Here is a 21,388-nt window from a genome sequence, read left to right on the forward strand (position 1 = left end):
AAAAAATAGGGCTGGGGATGTGGTTCAGTGGTTAAGCACTCCTTGGTTCAATCCCCAGTACCCTCCTCCCCAAAATCATTGAAATTAAGGCCAAAATAAATGAAAAGATATCCCTTGTTCTAGTCACAGAGTCAAAAACTTATTGTCAAAATGGCATGACTCCCAAAATTAATATACAAATTCAGTGCAAAACACGTTCAACTTTATTAGTCATTAGGAAATGCAAGTCAAAACCACAGGAGATACTTCTTTATACCTATCGGGACAGCCAAAATTAAAAAGACACATAATAACAGTGTGGGTAGAGATGTGGAGAATTTGAAACCCTCGTTCATTGCTGTTGGGGTTATACAATGGTGCAGTCAGTTTGGAAAGCAGATTGGGAATTCCTCAAAAAGTTAAACATAGATGTAACCCAACAATTTTGCCACTATGTACATGCCCAGGAAAAATTAAAATATATGTCCATACACAATCTTGTTCATGAATGTTCATAGCAGCATTATTCCCAACAGCCAAAATTGGAAACCATCCAAAAATCTGTTTAGATAAATAAAATGTAAACTATTAATACTATGGAATATTATTCAAACCAAAAAGCAATGAAGTGCTGATACACTCTACAACAGCACAGATGAACCTTGAAAACATTATGCTAAGTAAGAATCCAGTCACAAAAGACTACTTATTGTATGCTTCCATTTATATGAACTTCCCAGAATAGGCAAATCCATATAGCCGGAAAGTAGATTAGTGGTTGCCAAGGACTGGGACAGAAGAGTATGGGGTGTGGCTGCTAATATGTTTGGATTTTTTTTTAAGCGATGATGAAAATGTTCTAAAATTAGATAGTGCTGATGCTTACACAGCTCTGTGAATATATGAAAACTACTCAACTGTACACTTTAAAAAGAGCGAATTTTGACATATGTAAATTGTATCTCAATAAAGCTGTTAAAAACAAAAAGAATGAAATATTCAGGGTTTTTTATTGTTTTTGTTTGTTTGCTTTATTTTGCAGATGATCAAGAATTTTCCAGCCTTAAGTCACAACCAAGTTATAAAGAAGGAACTGGGGTGGATGTATATTCTATTGTTAATCATTACTTCTTACTTTCCCTCTGGAATGAAGGATAACTATAAGAGAACACTATAGAAATCCGTTTTTCATTTTTAATGGACCATTGCTAATTTTTCATTCACAGTCATCTCTGGGATTAAAGGCCATTTATAAAAGGATTTTATACCTTGTGGTAAGAGCTTTTTTTAGTTCTTAGTAATTGGATGAAAGAATTTTTATCTCTTTGCTTTTTCATTCATGCCATGCCTTTTTAAAAAAATATCTTACTTTTTAGTTGTAGTTGGAAATAATACCTTTTTTAAAAAAAATTTTATTTTTATGTGGTGCAGAGGATGGAACCCAGGGTCTCACACATGCTAGGCGAGCTTTTTTAAGTTATGGTTTTGCTTTGGACAAAGGCATGAAGTTAGTAGAAAAGGAACTACCATTTTGCAAGGCCACAATGTGTCAGATATTCCACTTAGGTTTTTTGTCCAATGTATACAACGAAACTAGAAAAGGCTATTGTTGTCACTTCTTTAAAATTAGAAGCAGGCTAATATTGGTGAACCCGTGGCCCACACAGCCAGAAGCGGTAGAATCTAAGAAAGCCTGTGCTGGTTGCTCAACACGAGGCTGCTTTCCAAGCTCTGAGTTCTATGCAGGCCAGAGTGGATATACTGATCGTGATGGTCCTTTGTGGCTTTGGTAAAAGCTAAAACTGCCAGACTTTGGCTACTCAGAGAGTTCAAGGTTGCAGGTGATTTTCAAAGGACAGTGCATAGGTACTCAACAGTCCCAGAACTACACATTTTCTCCACTCATTTTTCATTGCCCCTAGTTGTTTAACATATCTTCATCAACAATCTGTTAAGTATTCACCATGTGCCTAGCCCTGTGTCAGTGTAAGTCATCTAAAATATATTTATACTGATTATTCATGTTTTAGAATTCTGTTCTTCTAGTAAAGGATAATGAGGAGAGGAAGTTTTTTTTTTTTTTTTTCCTTTTTCTGTAGCTAGAGAGCAAGGGTGTTGTAACCCAGAAGAGCCTTCCCTGCCAGGACTACTAGGCTTATGCATGCCCATGTACACACTGATCTATCCCTAAAGTGTGTTTGAACTTGAGCTTAATGAAGGCAGAGACCATGTATTGTGGCCAGCACAAAGCATCGGCTGGAACAGATAGATGCTCAAAGTCAAATAAACAAATGATTAAGCAATTTCTTTGGCCAATCCCCAAAAAGTATTTGGACTAGTCATTTTATTGCTCTGTGCCTTCTTTTACTAATTTGTAAAATGAAGATGAAAAGAATATTCACCCTACATGGAAACTTTGAAATCCCATTAAATAATACAAGATGCTCAATAAGTATTCAAAACACTAGACTGTCATTCCTAGTATTGTTACCATTGGGAAGCAAAAGAGGCATATTTATGCCAAGAGTGACCTTCCATCCCTAAAAACCTTGTGACCTGGACTTTTGTCTCTTGAAGCATGACTGAAGGACACATGGTCCAGCTATATGGAGCTCCCTCTATTCTGTTGTGAGAATCTTGGTCTGAGATCCTGAGGATCAGGTGGACATAGTAACACCGGGAGCATACATAGAGTGCCTACCCCTGCATAACCTGGGCCAGCTGGTTGCCACATTTTACTCTTTCTCCAGAGGTAGGCTATGTTTTCAAAATGTTGGTGTTTGGCTTAAAAGAATAGCCCCAGGCAATGTTGGCCTGCTCCTCACCACCACCCACCATTAGCCACTGGCCTCTGGACATGTGTCTCTGTGTGTGTGTATCCACATGTGCAAAGACATGTTCCCATAGGAACAGTTCTGTCCCATCAAGATGAAGATGGTTTCTCACTGAATCTACAATGTCTGTTAACTACAGAGAGTTCTCTGTGTCCTGACTAGTTGTACCCCAAGACATAGCCCTCAAATTCCCAGGAGATGGGTGTAGACAGGGCCTGGCTTCCCCAAGAACAGCCCTTTGAAGGGAAGGGCTTCTCTTTGGGCTGGTAGCTGATTTACTGGGCTCCTGCCCCTTAAGCTCCAGCTGGAATTTTATCTGCCAATCCTTTGTCCCATTACCAGGCTCCTTATAGCTTTCCAAAAGGATAACCTGGACATATAAGGGGGAACCCAACCCTACAGCCACTTATGAGGTCCAGCTGTTTTCTGCAGGGTTTCCAGAGGCAGATCACCACTGCATGCACCGGCCCCCTCCTGTGCTGTATCATGCTGGCAGGGCTACTTACACCTCTCTTCAGGGAGGAAAGTGAGACCTAGAGCCATGGCTGCACGGCCACCAGAAAAGAAAGCAATGGAGTGCTGGCCCTCACCTCACCCTTTCCAGTGCCCCAGTCCAGAACTCCTGCCACTCCTCCATTCCCCAAAGATCAGGCTTGACCCCACTACCAGCACCAGCTTCATGGACGTGCAACCTGAGCACCTCACACAGAACCCCACAACCAGTTTTAATGCTCTGCTCTTGGCCGTCTTGAAATTCATAATTTTTGAACAAGGGGTCCTATAATTTCTGTTTGCACTGGCCTGCAAATTAGGTGTAGATGGTCCTATGCACTACTTTTGTTCATGCAAAAGCTGGCTGTACATCTGACAGCTTTTCTCTTTTCTTCCTGTCTCAAGTCTCATTGCTACCTCCCTAAGTCAGAGAACTAACAGAAAAAAATATTTGAAAAGCCATAGAATAGAGGACATTATATTTGGAGGAGCTTTTCTCCTCAACTGCAGATGGAACAGTGATTGAGAACAGACATATGCATACCTCTACCTAACTTGAGATTTTCTTGGTTCTGTCCAAGGTTGAAGGCTGTGACGGAGACCTTTTACTCTGGGGGCAATTTTCTCCGGTATCACATTCCTCAAAGAAGTGTAGGTTATCTTATTTAATCAGCTCCTTTTGTCCTGCCTTTGTTGTTCATGTTCGGAGCAAGACATGGGTATAAGGTTGGGCTCTGAGGCCCTCATTGGTATCTAGCATGCTCATTTACTTGCTATGACTTCAGACAAATTCTAGTCTCAGAGCCTCAGTTTATTCTTCTTAAAAATGGGTCACATTTCACATCATGAGACTTTGGAGCCTCAATCATTCATTACTCTGTGTGTCATGGGCAGATCCCAAGCTCTAAAGCTATTACCAGTCATTTTTGGAGACAGGTGGCTATTAATTCAGGCACCATCTTCTGCACCACCTCTGATCTACGGACTGGCAGAGCACTTGAACCAGGCTATACAATATTTGAGGGCTCATTGCTCTCTTCCCTGAAGTCCATTCAGGAACCTCTGCTGTCTTACTCTGTTTTCTATTGTTGTAACAGACTGGGTATTTTATTAAAAAAAAAAAAAAAGGTTTATTCAGCTCAAAGTTCTGAACACTGGGAAGTTCAAGGTCAGGTGGCTGCCCCTGGAGAGGTCCTTCTTACTGGTGGGAAACTCTCTTCCAAGTCCCAAGGCAGCATGGGGCGTCAGTTGGCAAGACAAAACAAGCTTGCTTACTTGGATCTCTCTTCCACTTCTCTGAAGCCACAGTCCCACGGGATTAGGGCCCCACCCTTTACAGCCTCATTTAACCTTAACTACCTCCCAGAGGTCCACCTCAAATACCATAGTTGGGTTAAGTTCGTACCCTCGTAATACCTTACAATGGTGATCACATTTCAGCATGAGTTTTAGAGATGACTTTCAAACCAAGCACCAGGTGAGGTGACTCTACCACCAGATGGGGTGACTCTACCGTCTCAGATTTATAGTACCTGAAGTGAAGAGAACAAGTTCTGGGTCCATGCTGTTTTTCCTCTGCAGAGCTGTGCTTGGGTATCTGCCTGGAGCGCCATGAGAAGCAGCTTCCTTAATCTTGCTGTTGTCTCTAGGACAAGAGTGTCCTTAAGGACATTATCCTTCACATCACAAAGTGATCCCTTTGTGGAAGGAAGTATGTCTGAGAGACTTTCCGTTCTCAGTACTCAGAAATAACTGTGCCGCTCCAGAAGGAGTTGATCCCTGGATACTGTGACCCTTCAGGGAACTGAGCCACTGGGACAGTCAAAGCCAGCTTTGAAGCCTGCCTCACTGGCTTAGGCAGGACAGTCTGGAGTCCCTCTCACCTTGCCTGGTTTCTATAAACCTCCCTCCCCTTTACTTGATGATTCTCTCGATTTTTGTCTTATACTTTTTTTTAATGTCTTTAGAAACACCTTTCTCAGCCTGCCTCAGAATGAGGTGGGGCATAAATACCTGAATTCGTGTTTAAAACAACCCCCAAAGTTCAGGGCAACTGTGAGAATTGCTTTGCAAACACCTTGGAACCAGGACTACCACCAAGGGGAACAGGGAGGGAGGGTCTTTCCTCTAAGCTGGATTATTTCACCACAGACAGCACTCCCCACTTCTGGCTCACAGGCCCCCGAATACTCATGGGCACCTGATTATTTTTTATAATTAATGAAAGGTCACAAAACACATTTTGAAATCTTGGTGACTTCCCTTGAGATTTTACTGAATTGACTTTATTCAAGAATTGGGAGCCAGGGGCCCCGGATGTAGGTCTGTAATAGTGGTTGCCTAACATGCACAAGGCCCCAAGTTCCATCCCCAGCCCTGGAAAAAACAAAAACAAAAAGCCAAGAATGGAAACTTTGGCTGAAACCTTGATTTTATGATTTCCTGGCTCCACCAGCAGGGACTTGTTAGGGAGATAGCAGCCAATAGGCCTGGGGAATGGGAGGAACCATGCTACTGGGAAGGAGGGTATAGGAATACAGGATGGGGAGATAGGAAGCCCTGGAGAGTGGGGGGGGGGGGAGGGGTAAGACCTCAGCCCAGTGGAGTCCTGGATCAAGGCCCGAGCTTAACCAGGGCATTCCAGAGGAGTCTACTCAAAACATAAAGTCCCAGAACTACTGTCCACTTGTACTTTTTAACAAGGAGAGGACATTTCTACTCCTGAACAAAGCGACCATGCCCTCTTCCCTGCCCCTGGGATTTTCAAATATCTTCTCTCCATGCTGGGCTGCCTTCTAAAGGGGCAGGGCCTCTTTTGCTTCATATGGCTTTGCTGCCAAGGAAGGGGTCACCAGTCTCAGTCATGGCTTCAGCTGCTTTTTGCTATGTGACATAGGCCAAGTGGTGGCCATCACCCTCCCTTTCAGGAAAGGAAGCCGAGTCTCAGAGAACAGAGAGGAGCTCTAGCGAATCGTAGTCAGGAGTTAAACCCAGACCCACAAGTCCTGTATCCTTTGCACAGAGGTGACATCCTGGCGCCGGGAGGAGAGCGTTTCTGGCTGCCATGTGATAATGTTTCCCGGAGCTGGGCTGGGGTTGGGGCCTGCTGCAGGGTTGGGCTCACGCTTCGTGCTGTCTTGTTGGCAGTGGAATCTGGTGTGTGAGGATGACTGGAAGACGCCCCTCACCGCCTCCCTGTTCTTCGTAGGCGTGCTTCTTGGCTCCTTCGTGTCCGGGCAGCTGTCAGACAGGTAAGGACATGGAGGGAGGAAAGGGGGACAGGGCCCCTTGTCACTGCCTATCTTGAGGTTGGACTGATTTCAAGGTATTTCTACATAGTGAAGGGGAGGATCCTCGGGCCACTGAGTCAGTGGTGCGGAGTCAGGATGTCTCCTGTTCACCCTGACCTCACACCCCTGTCGAGACCCACTTGTGTTCTATTCCCTGAGCCTGCGCTCCCCAGGCTTTGGGTAGGAATAGGGAGGGACCACTCCCCCCACTGGAAAGTGGAGTCTTCCTTCCACACATCCCTTGACCCAACGCCATGCTGCCACCACCACTGCCCCTCCACCCCACCCCCAACTCTTCAGAGTTGTTCTGGGGGACAGGGAGTGGATGGCGGGATCAGTCCACAAACAGCCACCAGGACGGGTGGGGCCAGACAACAGCACTAACTCTACACTCCCTGGGCCTGTGGGTTGGACTCTGGCTGGGTCCTGGGGCCACAGAGAAGACCCAGTCTGGTTCTGAGACCCCTGGAGCTCACAGGCTGATAGAGACAACATTGCAGTATACTCGGACATGCTCTGTTGGCCCCAAATGCTCTCTGGTGACCAGAACAGGAGGCGACAGTAATGAAGAGTAGTGTTGGGGAAAACTTCCAAGAGGAGTGCCTGTCTCTTCCCTAGCTTCAAACACCAATGGGGCCTCCAGCCAATGGCCTGACAGCTGAACTTTGGAAAGTGGGGTGTCTGTTCTGCGCCCACCTGTGCTTCATCCCATCCATTGGTCACTACTGGAATGTGAAATTAACACCTAAACCAACTACATTGTCACCAAAAGACATGGTGAAAAGCTATATCTTTCCATAAAGCAGTGGTGGGGTGCTGGCATCAGTACAGATGTTCCTCAGCACTGAAAGAGAGTAGCATATGCATCTCCCTGGCCCAGGAAACCATCAAAGCTCATCATAGGGTTTTTACTGAATGCATATCACTCTTACACCATTGGAAAGTAGAAAAATCCTAAGATGAACTATTTTTAAACCAGAAAACGTTGTAATCCAAGATTAAAAACCACTGCCCTCAAGGAACTCTTGGTTCTGGATTTATAGAACTCACATGTTGCAGATATGAAAACTACCTGCAGATTCTGTGCTGTGGTGGCAGCTTCTACCTGTGGCTCCTTCTAAAGAGCAGCTTTCCATGTGGTCCTTGCATAGACTGTTCTATGTTTTCAAGATATGAGACCTGCATAGGAAGCTTAGAGACTCCCATCCTGGGAGATGGATGCCTGAGGACTGACAGAGACCTGAGAAAATAGTCTGCCATGATATCTAGCTCAGAGCTTAAAACACACCCTGAGTTACCGTTATGCTTTATTCTACTGTTTTGCTTTATTCACCTATGTTATGCTTTATCCTACAGGTTTGGCAGGAAGAACATTCTTTTTGCAACCATGGCTGTGCAGACTGGCTTCAGCTTCGTGCAGATTTTCTCCATCAATTGGGAGATGTTCACTGTGTTATTTGTCATCGTGGGCATGGGCCAGATCTCCAACTATGTTGTGGCCTTCATTCTAGGTAGGAATGGCTTCGGAGACAAAAATTCCTCCCTCCAATGCTCTGAAAGACCAGGAAGGAGGAGGCCAGTAGGCTATGCTTCCGAAGTTCAGGCACTCACAGGGAGCCAGCTCTGTGCTGGACCCTGAATGGTGGCCACAAGGGTTCAAGCCAATAAGAATCAGCCGCACAATAACTGAGACACATTCACAGGTGCACAGGGCACATAAGAGGGGACCCTGAGGGAGGGATGGCCTGGGAATGTCTTTGATTGGAGCTGTGAAGGCTTGAGGCTTCTACCTGGTCACCTAGGAAGGGGCTCAGGGTGGTTGGTATGGCCCATACACAGGCATACAGGCAGTAAAGGCACTTGCCAGGAGGATTTCAGTGTCAGCCCACCCAGTAGATCTGGCCTCACCCATACTCAAAGCCCATCCAGAGCATATCAGTTCTGTGCAGGATAGGCCTCACTGCATTGATAGTAGGCCTGTCAAGAGGCCACCGCTAAGAATCATAGGCTATAGGAGGGAGAGTCATCAGTTACAAACCCATGAGGAGATTGTCTGAGAAGGAAGTGAGGTGAGCTCCAAACAAGTTAATTAGGTTCATCCTAAGGAGTGAGAGTCCCCAGTGCACTCTCTGAGCCCCCAGTGTGAGCACGTGAGAAGGGGAGAGAAAGGGAGCCTTCTTTCCATAAGAATGGAAACTCCAATTCCTATAATTTCTAGTGTGATCATTCTAGTTGGCTCAGCACAGTCCCTGTTTATCCCTATTGACACAGCATAATTATGAATAGTGCCCTTTAATAGAAGTCTAAGGATTCTTCTTGGCTCAAAAGTCTGCACCTGGTCAGGTGATTCTGATTGCTTTCAAGGGTCTGATGACTCACTGGCTTTGGAGATGCTGCATCGGCTTAGTTGAAGATGTTTATACCCTCTGTCGGGTTGCCAAGATGGAATTGTTCAAATTCCACTCCTTTAATTATTTGTGAAGGGCTCCTTGCCACAGGTCCTGTTCTCAGTGTCTGTGGAGGGGAGAGGGAGAGGAGAAGAGAGAACATACCCAAGCCACATGGTCTGGGCAGATAGCACACTCTTCAGTTGGCCCTGGCGGGTGGGGCTGCTCTCTCCCTGCAGTGCTAAGGAGAGGAGCAAGATTTTCAGGGTCATTTGTGAGAGAGCACAGGGAGTTGCAGGATAGCAATGCTGAAAACTGGAAAGTGGAGGGACTTAGGACCAAAATTGTAACTTCCTAATGTGCAATGGACACAGGACACAGGACTCTTGGACATAGCGAAGCCTATTCTCATGTTTTAAATCCCCACATCCATCTTCCTTGCTGTCAGCACCCATACATCTGAGTAGCCCTACACATGACTCTACTTGGGCCAGATCCATCCCAGAAACCAAACAGGCCTCCCCCAGACAGAGGACTCTGTCGAAGGTCTGCAGATCCGTGTCACAGGAGGACCTGGAGGACCATCTGGAATGCAAGGGCAGAGAGTTGTGGTGAAGCTAGAGTAACCCTGCTCTTAGGATTGGGAGCAGGGTAGAATCTATGCCAGGCTGTGGCAACCCCAAGGGCTGAGGAGTTGAACCTGCCTCTCTACTCACCCAGGGTGCTTCTGGGGCTTAGAGCCTCTCCTCTATGAGTGGACGAAGCAGGGAGGGCACTCTCCCGAGGCCTCTGCAGAAAAGGTCTGCCCCACTGCCCACCACTCCCCTTGCTTCTCCCCATCAGGTTTGCAGCCCCACACGCAGGGCTGAGGGCAATCAGAGCCTAGGTGTGCCCAGCAGCCATCAAAAAGCTACTAGGTACAGGTACAGAGGGTTCCCCATCAGCTTGGGTGCATGCCTGCTATTCTTGGTGGCTTTGCAGGAAATAGCTGACTTTGGGTCCTGGTATGAGAGTTTTGTGTTTAGTTCTCAGGCCTGAAAGATTTAGAGTTTCACTGAAAATCAGCCTGTCCCAGAGCAGCTGGACCCACCACTCCTGGAGCGGGAGGACACAGTGCAAGAACAAGGTGGTTGCACCTTCCCCACGGCACATGAGTGCCCTCTGGTGTTGCAGCACTGAAATAGCCAAATTCCCAGTTTTATTTTATCCACTTTATCCACCGCCCCCCTCCCCTTTTATTTTATCCTCCCCTTTTGAGCTGGATTTGAAACAACCGGGTTTTATTTGGGTAAACTAAACTGAAGGGTGAGGTTTGGACTGAAAATTCTGTCTGTCCCTTCACTTTTGGCCTCTGGCTCTAGGAAAGGTTTCGCAAGTTTCTGTGATGATAATCTTTAGTTTTAGGATTCTTCATGTTAATTTGGGAAGCTGAATTACACCCACTCTCAAAACAGTGTAGAAATGAGTCTTCTTCTTGTGCTAGCCTTTTCTTTTTTAAATCATCAAGCCTAGGGCTGGGGATGTAGCTCAGTGGTAGACCACTTGCCTAGCATATGCAAGGCTCCGGGTTCAGTCCCCAGGACTGGAGGAAAAAGAAAAAATAAAATCATCAAGCCTTCCAGAGTCATAGGATTCTAGAAAAGGCAAGAAAAAAACAATGCTACCCAAAGCCCCCATGCAAAGTGGATGCATCTGAAATGATGGTGCTTCCAGAATGTGGCTAACTTAGGGGGAGGAAATGACCACTCAGGACCAAGGACTCTGACCTACCCCATCCCAGCTCCCTCATAATTTCCCCATTTCTCATCTTCAGCCTGTTCACATGTTTCTGTGGGTAAAATATCAATGGAATCCTCTTTCTTCCCCCATAACTACTTACATGTTTTTTGCAAATTTAACTGCCTGCTTCCTGTTCTCTTTTTTTTTGGGGGGGGGGATTGAACCCAAGGGTGCTGAAACACTGAGCCATATCCCCAGCCCTTTTTATTTTTTTATTTTGAGACAGAGTCTCGCTAAGTCACTTAGGGCCTGGCTAAGTTGCTGAGGCTGGCTTTGAACTTGGGATCTTCCTGCCTCAGCCTCCCGATTCACTGGGTTTACAGGCATGTGCCACTGCATCTGGCTGCCTCTTGTCTTGACTGATTCATTAACTCAGTATTTTCCAGTACTCTAAACATCTGTTCCCCCATACAACATTTCTTTGGGCATGATGAATTGTTGAAAGCTTCGATTCCTTTAACATCCAGATGTTTCTGTTCTCATTAGTGCGTAACTGATGGCATCTTCCTTTTAACTTTGGCTTCCAGAAGTACAAATTTGAAATTTAACTACATCAGTTATGCAGCTTTTATCTACCATATATTTATTTGTTTATTTGTGGTGCTAGAAATCAAACCCAGGGTCTTGTGCATGGCAAGGACTCTACTAGTGAACTAGGCCCAGCCCCTGAAATGTTTTAAAATTGAAATAAAATTTTATCTTAGTCTACTTGGGCAGAATGCCATAACAAAATGCCACAGGATATGTGGCTTAAAGGAAAAAAAATTAGTTTTCCATGGTTCTGGAGAATAGGAGTCAAAGATCAAGGTGCAAGCAGAACTGGGGTCTGGTGTGGGCTCAACCTGCTTGGTTGCACATGGCTGCCTCCCCTGTGTGTTCCTGTGGCCTGTCCTCTGTGCAGCTCAGAGAACAGTCAGGCTCAGGAACACAAGCTCTCTGGTATCCCTTCTTATAACAATAGCAGTATTATCAGATCAGGGCTCCACTCCCATGACTTCATTTCACCTTAATTTCTTCCTGAATCCATATATAACCGTACTGGGAGTTAGAGTTTCAGTATATGATAGGATGATACAAACAATCAGTCCCTACCAAATTTGCATGCCATGATATTCATTCTTTGAAAGTGATTTTTAATGTTACAAAGGATGGGTTGAGGTGTAAATTCAGTATATTCACAAAATTGTACAATGTTTAGCACCCCAGAAAGAAACCTTCTATTCTTTAGCAGTCATTGCCCTCTTCCCCCGACTTTTGGCAACCACCAGTCTATTTTCTGTCTCTGGATTTGCCGATTCTGGACATTTCATATAAATGGAATCACATGGTGTGTGACCTTTTGCCTGGCTTCCTTCACTTAATATTTTCAAGAGTAACCCATGTTAAAGCACGAATCAGTGTTCATTGTACGAATACAGCACATTTTGTTCATCTGTACACCAATCAGTCAACATCAAGGTTGCTTCTACTTTGAGGTTATTATAAACAACGCTACTATGAACCTTCTTCTCATCTCAAAACTGCACCTAGTTAGTCACTCTGCTTTCAAGGTTGTATACATATGTTTCCAGTTGTCTTGCATATATACTAGCAGTGGAATTGCTGGGTCATATGATAGCTTTATGTTTAACCTTTGGAGGAACTGACAGACTTTTCAAAGTGATCAGTTGCATATTCTTGTTTGTTTTTTATTCAAGGCATCGTTTGTTGTTGTTGTTTTATTTTTCTTTATTTTTGTTGTTATTGTTGTTTTCGTTTTTGGTATTGGGTATTGAACCCAGAGGAATTTAACCACTGAGCTATATCCCCAGTTCTTTTTTTTGTTTTTTAGTTTGAGACAGGGTTTCACTAAGTTGCTCAGGGCTTCATTAAGTTGCGAAGGCTGGCCTTTAATTTGCAATCCTCCTGTCTCAGTCTCCTGAGCTGCTGAGATTACAGGTGTAGCACAGGGCTCACTATATTGTATTTTAATGTTACCATTGTTTTATTGTATTTAAATTAAAAGATGCCTCAAAATCTTCAAAGGATGATTTCAGGTATAAATATATTAACAAAGCAGAAATTGCTGGAACCCTTTGCATTGCACTGTGTAAGAGAAGAACTGAGGTAACCCAAGGAGAAGCAAGAACTCACTTCTGTCTATTCACAAGGAGCTTACTGTCTGGGAAGATGACATGGGTCACAGAGGGGTGAGTGTAGATAACATTGCTGGGTATGCAGAAGTAGGAAAGGTTACTTTTTTCTTTTTTCTTTTTTTTTGTAGCAGGGATTTAACCCAGGGGTGCTTAACCACTGAGCCATATCCCCAGCCATTTTTATTTTTTATTTTGAGACAGGGTCTTGCTAAATTCTTAGAGCCTCTCTAAATTTCTGGCCTTGAACTTGTGATACTCCTGCCTCAGCCTGGCATGCGCCATCAGGCCTGGCAGGAAATCTTACTTTTGATTAGAGTAATCTGTGAAGGTTTCAGAAGAAGGAAGGGAAAGCCCCCGGCTGGAGAACATCTATTAATTTGATGGGATTTCTGAGCACTTTCTGGGAAGCAGAGAAGTTGCTCTGATAGGCCTCTTGGAAGGCACTGTACTTTCTATCATCCCACATGTCAGACATATGTGGGCACTTTACATACATGACATCAGTCCATATAACCATAACTCCATGAAGCAGCACCTATCAAAGTCACTCTAGCAGGGACTTAGCATCAAGGGCCTCTGCTCTCTCCACATGCCTGATGGAGTACCCTTCTCCACCCTGACAGCTGCACTACAGATTCATTTCTCAAGCTGGGATTTGCTGCAGGCCTCTGGGTCATTCATGGAGGTGCATATCCTCCTGCTTCTATGTGGAATGTGCCTAGTGGTGCCTGGGCTGATTACCAAAGAAGGACCCTGATCTACATGGAGGGGGACCTGGTGCTGTCTGAGTCATTCCTTCTTGGAAAGTGCTCAGTCAGGTGGAGTAGCAACTAGTGAGCAAACTCTCCATAGGCTATTTGGGCCTTTATCCTGACCAGAACAAGTCCTTTGGCTCAGATTTCAGAGTTTCACTCCCAGGAGACACTCAGAGGCCCAACCAGACCAAGACCAGCCAGGCTTTGCACTAGGAACAAAAACCTATAAGACAGAAGAAAGGACAGGGATCTCAAGTCAGCAGAGCCAGGACATCAGTGTCATGTCTTACTGCCAGGTGGAAAGTTTGGGGCAGCTACAGTCCATGAGAGATCTGCAGGAATCAGGGATCCTCTCTCAGTGCTATTGAGATGGAGCTGGTTGGCCTCCAGCTGATTCAGAGACTATTTTCAGGGAGGGAAATTGGAAATCCTCACCTTTGAAAGGCGGGCACAGCCTCACCCATCTCCCTGCATGTCTCCACTAGAATTTCAGTTGAAAGATTGTTGTATAGGACCAAAGCTTTGCCCCAGATGGTTTTCTAATTTTCTTTTTTTGATACTGAGGATTGAACGCAGGAGCACTTACCACTGAGCCACATCTCCAGACTTTTTTGGATTTTATTTAGAGACAGGGTCTCACTGAGTTGCTTAGGGCCTCACTAAATTGCGGAAGCTGGCTTTGAACTCATGATCCCTGTGCCTCAGCCTCCTGAGCCACTGGGATTATAGGCATACACCACCACACCTGGCTCCAGGTGATTTTTTTCTTGGTAGCTAGACCAGTATCCATAAGTCAAATAGATACAGTTTAAATCCTAGCTGTACTACTTATTATGGGCATATAAACTGAGGCATTGGCTTTAATTCTTTTAAAATTCTTAGCTCATCTCATGTACAATGGGAGTTGCCTTAATTCTTACCTAATTGTTGTAAACAGTCAAAGAGATAATATATGTAAATACTTAGCCTGGAACCTGGCTTAAAATACCTACAGGTATTTTTTTTTAAAAAATTTTTTTAAATCTAACTGTGAAATTTTTTTTTAATTTTTTTAAAAATCTAACTGTGAAGTTGATGATGATGTTGATCATGTTTAAGGAAGGATGGCTACCCAAAGGTTCACCCAAGGCAGTGCCAATAAGGACTTACTTGGGTGTGTATCCACATGGTTCCATAGGAAAACAGAGAGGCAGTTTTACAAAGCTTCTGTCCCCAATGGGTACTCTGCAAATCTATAAAAACTCTGTTCTAGCTTGAGCTTAGAGAGGGAGATTATCCAGGACCCAGTAGTATAAGATCTCTTTTCTTATCAAGGTTTTGAAGGTAGAAGGGAGCTCCACTAGCCTCACAGTTCAATAAGATTCTTACTTGGTTTTATGCTCTCCCCAGACCATCCCCCACAATCAAATCCTCTGCTGCTTTATTTCTGCTTAGGAATAGAGCACCCTCTGTTCATTTTCATATCATAATCACAGCCAAAGAGTTGGAGCTAGCACAGTAGAGGAAGGTTGTTCACAAAGTAAGAAAAGATCTGGAAATCACACTAATGATAATGGGCCCCATCCTTGGACATGAACTTATGGGCTGAGAAATGCCTGGGTGGTTAAACCCATGGTCTGCCCTATGGGAAGCAGGGGCACAGCAGCAGCAATCTCTATCCATCTGGCTTTTTAAGTAGTAAAGTTGCTCAAGAGAGAATCATTGAGGCAGGTGGCTCCATTCTGATGAGTGAGGGAGAGTGAATGGAATGGGTTGGCACACGTAAGCAGTGGTTGCTAGGACACCAGCAGCAAATGCTGCTTCTCTGGAATTCATTCTTTAGCCTGTGCTAGGGCCCCATAAATGTGGTTAAGAAAAATCTCTCTTGAGAGCCAAACTAAATGTTCTTTGAATTATCTGTGCTTTATTTTCTGGGCTACTTCTTCTCTGTAGTGTGGGCAAATCCCAAACAAAAGGCAGAACTGTTGCTATTGGCTAGATCTCTGCCCATGAGGCAAAGGAACAAGAGTGGCCTCTGGAGCTCTATGACAAGGAGCTTGTGCTTGGACTCCTCATTTCCATCCAAGAATTCCAAAGACCAGGCAACAACTCTGGAGTAACTGGCACCAAGGGTCCCCTGTAGTGCCGTGCAGAGCAGCAGCCCAGGGTTTCCAGCAATTCCTGTCACAGACAGTGCCCAACACCACGAGATCTTGGGCTTTTATACTGTTCTGGGAAAGCTCTACTTCACTGGGAGTGTGCCCAGCTCCAGGGATGCCACCTGCAGGGGTAGCAGAACAGCTCCTTCTCTTTTGTTCTCAGTCTGAGAAGACTGTATCTGCCTGGGGCTATCTCTGTGGGGGAAGTCAGCCCTGGTGCTGGGGGCCTGCTCCGAGCATCTCCAGAGCCAGCTCCTGTTTATCGGTTCTTGGGGCTGGAAACTGAGAGCCCTCCACTGTTTCCCCATGGGCCAATGTCTGTTTACTTACAAATGAGACACATGGGACAGGCAGCCCCTCAGAAGAGCCACCTGAGTCTCTTGGACAAGAAGTTCTCTCTGCTTCTCTCTGAGTCTCTTATTGTAAATATGCATCATTCTCAGAAGGGACTACCTCCCGGAGGTGGTTAAGATAGGACATGAAATGGCTTTTAAAAACACAAATCTAGCTGAGCATGGTAGTGCACACCTGTAATCCCAGCTACTCAAGAGGCTTGGGCAGAAGGATCTCAAGTCTGAATCCAGCTTGGACAATTTAGTGAGATCCTGTTTCAAAATATAAAAGGAAAAAAGGGCTATGGATGTAATTCACTGGAGCACTTGCCTAGCAAGGGCCAGGCGCTGGGTTCCATTCCTGGTATGACCCTCTCACACACTCTGCAAATGCAAATCTATGGCTCCTTTAAACATTTTGGGGAATTCCTTCCATAAGTAGATACATCCTGGATCTCCTCCCATCTTCCCCCACCCTGACCACTCCTGCTCTGGGCCATGAACAAATACCTTTCCCCTTTTTTACCTGGTCGTAGTGTGAACTCCAACATCCAGATAATGACATATAAGGCCAATCTTAAAGTGAGGTTAAAATGCTAACACTCCTCCCTTGTTTTGAACAGGAACTGAAATTCTTGGCAAGTCAGTTCGTATTATATTCTCCACGTTAGGCGTGTGCACGTTTTTTGCCGTGGGCTACATGGTGCTGCCACTGTTTGCTTACTTCATCAGAGACTGGCGGATGCTGCTGCTGGCACTGACAGTGCCCGGGGTGCTGTGTGTCCCACTGTGGTGGTGAGTGTGATTCACTTGTTCCCAGCCAGGCCCACTGCAACCTGAGGTGGCTGCCTTCAAGCCCAAGCCTGGAGAGTTTCTGTCTCTTCGTGGGTGGGCCCAGACTGCTGGGTTTTGATTATTCGTTATCCTACAAAGCCCTGTTCTGGGGGGATTCTGATCCCCTCCCAGAGTCTCCTGGCTCTCGTCTGTTGTTGGTTGAGGTTGTTGGTGGAGATGGTATTGTCGGATTTTGTTTTTAACTCTGCCCTCTGCCTTTGATACTTTGTCCTCTAGAAGGTCTCTTTCTTAGGCTGGAGTTGTAGCTCAGTGGGAGAGTGCTTGCCTAGCACATGGGAGGCACTGGGTTTGAACTTCAGCACCACATAAAATAAATAAATAAAAGAAAGGTATTGTATCCATTGACAACTAAAAATTTTAAAAAAGAAAATCTCTCTATTCAGCTACAGTACAGTGAGTCTTCTGTATCTGTGTGTTCTGCACCTACAGATTCAATCAAAGGAGGATTTTTTTTTTTTTTTTTGTAAAAGGCATCTATACTGAATAGGTATAGACCTTATTCTTGTCCTTATTCCCTGAACTATACAATATAACAATAGCTATTTACACTGTATTTAATTGTATCAAGTTTTAGTGGGCTGGAGATAGCTCAGTAGTAGGGCACATACTTAGCATGCACAAGACCCTGGGTTCAATGCCCGGCACCCAAATAAATAAATAAATTTTATTTATTTATATATATACATTATTTATTTATTTATTATATTTATATATATAAATATATATTTAATTATATTAGATATTAGGCATTATAAGTAACCCAGAGGGTAAAGTATACAGGATAAGGTGTGCTGATTATATGCAAATAGTGTACTATTTTATATAAAGGACATGAAAGTCTTAGGATTTTTATACCTGCAGGGGTTCTGGAACCAAGGCCATACAGATACCAAGAAATACTTAATTACTTATGATGATTGGCATCTAAGGTGCTCCTGCTTATCTACTTGGATACTTGGAGGGATTCCTTTTGTTTAAAGAGAAGTTAAAGAAGTGTTCTCTTCTTCCACAGTCCCTAACTCTTTTTCCCCACCACTGGAGATTGAACCCAGGACGTTGTGCATTTTAGGCAAGTGCTATACTACTGAGCTACCCCCCCACCCCCACCCCAGGACCTCCCCAACAGTTAATGGGAATTACAAAATTTGGAGATTCTAGCTTCAGTCTTACCTAATATGACTCTCACTGGAATATCTGAGGGGAAAGAACAAATTAACAATAATGGAATAAGGTCCAAGCCATACTCCCTTTTTTGGAATGTCCCATTTCTTTGATTTTCATATTTAAATAAGAAGAAAGGGGATTTCTTTCATTTCTCTCTCTCTCTCTCTCTCTCTCTCTCTCTCTCTCACACACACACACACACACACACACACACACACACACATTTATTCTTCTTGGTTTGTTTCATTAACCAAAGAACCAGTAGTAGCTGGTTGGTTTCTATCTGCTTATACAATTGCTTATAAAATTATGTAATAAAAGTTTCTTTGATAATTATTTGGAATTCACAGTTTAGATGAGACCTCATGATTTTCCTGTCATATCCTGCTGGGAATTTGTCCAGATGGTCTATCTTGCTGCAGCTTTTAGGCAACCACAGAGGTTGACAGCCCACCTTGGCCTTCCTTGCCTGGCCAGGTAGCTCAGGTTGGACTGCTCCATAGTACTGGCTTCTTATGACCTCCAAGACTGTGCAGTTTAACAACACAAATTTTTGGCATGAGGTATATGTGGGGTGAGGATTAGTGTATGGAGGGAGAATTTTTTTCCCCTTAATTCCCTGGAATTTGAGAAGAGATTTTTTTTTTTAAAGGCCAAATGTTACTCTTATTTATGTGTAAGTTTCTTCTGAAACCCAGTCTGAGGGTCAGTAAATGAGGAGAGGCTATTATCTATACAACTCTGCCTCTAAGGAAAGCACCCAGATTGGCAAGAGCTGAGCAATTTTCTGGAATGAGAGTCATCGTCATCATTATCATCATCACACCCTTGGTCCTTCTTCCCATAATTCCTGTGCTAACTAAATCTATTCAAAAATGTTGGTGGCCAGGGCTCTCAAGACACATGACAAGGTTATTTTCTGCCTCTTGAGATAAATTATTTCAATAATCTGTGTTCTTTGGCTCATATTGTCATTTTGGCCTAAGCGATCAGTACTTTTAAACTTTTATTGTTGTATGACACTATCAGAGAGGAGAACAACAGCAGAGCTCTGATGGCCCATACACACTTGAGTAGATCTTTCCTCAGGACCTCATATCATAACAGCAGCAGCTCTTGTTCCGACCCCTGAGTTTTCAGCAGAGAAGACTCATTCCACACAAAGCTGCCTCACTCTGCCCTGAGGAGAGTTCTTTATTTCATTGTCCATGGACTGGTCCACGAGTGCTCCTGGCTATGGGCACATTGCACCAGGGACAAGACTTCCTCAGACAGAGGGCAGCAGGGGGCCAGCACTCATGAGCTGAGTGCTCACCCTGAAAGTTTTCATTATCTTAAAGTCTTTTCATTTTCCTCTAAAACCAAAACAACTTTCTTCTGAACATCTAGTCCTTGAGGGCTAGACTTCCTTAAATGATATTCATTGGCTAGTGGGCTGGGATGAGGAGGGACTGCTTCAGGGTCCTGGGGACCCTGCTGCCTAATCAGAATGTGACAGACTCTCCAGCAACATCCCACCCCTGCTTAATCTGAAGTAAATCTATAGAAAGATTATAGTGTGCAACTTCATTTGGCACTCTATTAGCTTCGGAAATGATCTCTAGACAAGAGATTTTGTGCACTAAAAAAGCAATTTAAAAGTAGAGATTCCAGAGGCCCCATGTTACTGGAGTTTTAGGGTGAGAGCCCCAGCTCTGGGAGGTCCCCAAAGACTAGGTTCTGCCACATTCCAAGATGCCAATCAAAGAGAAAAGCAGTTGTGAAGGCTAGGAAGGAACTTTAATCAGTGTATCTATATCATGAAGACAAGAGGACCAGTGTCATCGCCCCATCTTCAGGGTTACTGATGTGAGCTCCCAGACTATATAAGGAAGGGGGCCAGAAGTCTGTAAGTCAAGCAGTGTTGATCATTGCCTCAGATTTGATTGGAGGGGACTTATCAGCTGGTTGCAATAAGAAAGTTGCTGTTTCCTGGGGTTGAGGATAGTTTCAACTCATCACAAGAGGTTTCTCAACCAGACCTGTTGTTTCTAGAATCCTGGGCTCTGAAAATAATACAGAGCCAAGGAGACAGATGCAAAATGGAGGCAGAGGTACCAAGGGAGGGTGCATGGGGGCAGGAAAGATGGTGGAATGAGATGAACATCATTACTCTGATTCTAGTTACCTATTGGATATTTGCAGGCTCAAGTGAAGAGTCAACATTTTCAGCCAAAGCAGCCACTAAGTCCCTGTTACAAGTTCACTGGGCTGGAAATGGGAGTCAAACCTACATAGAACCACTGAAGGTGGTTTGGAACTTTTTTTTTTTTTCCCTTCTGGGTACTGAGGATTGAACCCAGGAGTGTAGGAGTGATTTACTGCTATATATCTCCAGTCATTTTTTTGAAAATTTATTTAGTTAGTTTAATTAGGTATATATGATAGCAGAATGAATTTTGATTCATTGTACACAATTGCAGCACAATTTTACATTTCTATGGTTGCACATGATGTAGAGTCACACCATATGTGCAGTCACATATGTACCTAGGTTAATGATGTCCATCTCATTCCACCATCTTTCCTGCCCCCATGCCCCCTCCCTACCCTCCTTCCCCTTTGCCCAATCAAAGTTCCTCCATTTTCCCCATGCCTACCCACTCCACATTATGGATCAGTATCCACTTATCAGAGAGAATATTCGGCCTTTGATTTTTTAGGATTGGCTTACTTTGCTTTGCATGATATTCTCCGACTCTATCCATTCACCTGCAAATGCCATAATTTTATTCTCTTTTAATGCTGAGTAATAGTCCATTGTGTATATATACCACAGTTTCTTTATCCATTTATCTATTGAAGGGCATCTAGGTTGCTTCCACAGTTTAGCTATTGTGAATTGAGCTTCTATGAACACTGATGTGGCTGCATTACTATAGTATGCTAATTTTAAGTCCTTGGGGTGTAGACCGAGGAGTAAGATAGCTGGGTCAAATGGTGGTTTCATTCCAAGTTTTCTAAGGAATCTCCATACTGCTTTCCAGATTGATTGGACCAATTTGGAGTTCCACCAACAATGTATGAGTGTGCCTTTTCCCCCATATCCACATTTTATTTTGAGACAGGATTTTGCTAAATTGTTGAGGCTGGCCTCAAATTTGCAATCCTCCTGCTCAGCTTCCTGCATCACTGGGATGACAGGCATGTGCCACCGTGCCTGGTTGCTTAGGACTTTTTTTTTAATGTCCCAAATTCCCTTAAAAAAG

At 44.2% G+C, this 21,388-nt stretch overlaps 1 protein-coding gene across 2 annotated transcripts in view; it reads left to right on the forward strand.

Annotated features, from left to right (window-relative positions):
- The window catches only part of SLC22A4 (solute carrier family 22 member 4), a 49,305-nt gene that overhangs the window by 12,823 nt on the left and 15,094 nt on the right, over nt 1-21,388 (forward strand). Inside the window, exons 2-4 of one of the 2 annotated variants that reach the window (XM_081287312.1) lie at nt 6,453-6,556; nt 7,952-8,106; nt 16,745-16,916. In XM_081287312.1, the coding sequence (XP_081143438.1) occupies nt 6,453-6,556; nt 7,952-8,106; nt 16,745-16,916 (431 nt within the window). The remainder of the gene's footprint in view (nt 1-6,452; nt 6,557-7,951; nt 8,107-16,744; nt 16,917-21,388) is intronic. The other variant, XM_081287313.1, reaches the window with a different exon arrangement.

Source organism: Spermophilus citellus, assembly GCF_964194105.1.
Source record: "Spermophilus citellus genome assembly, chromosome: 1".
NCBI lineage: Eukaryota > Metazoa > Chordata > Mammalia > Rodentia > Sciuridae > Spermophilus > Spermophilus citellus.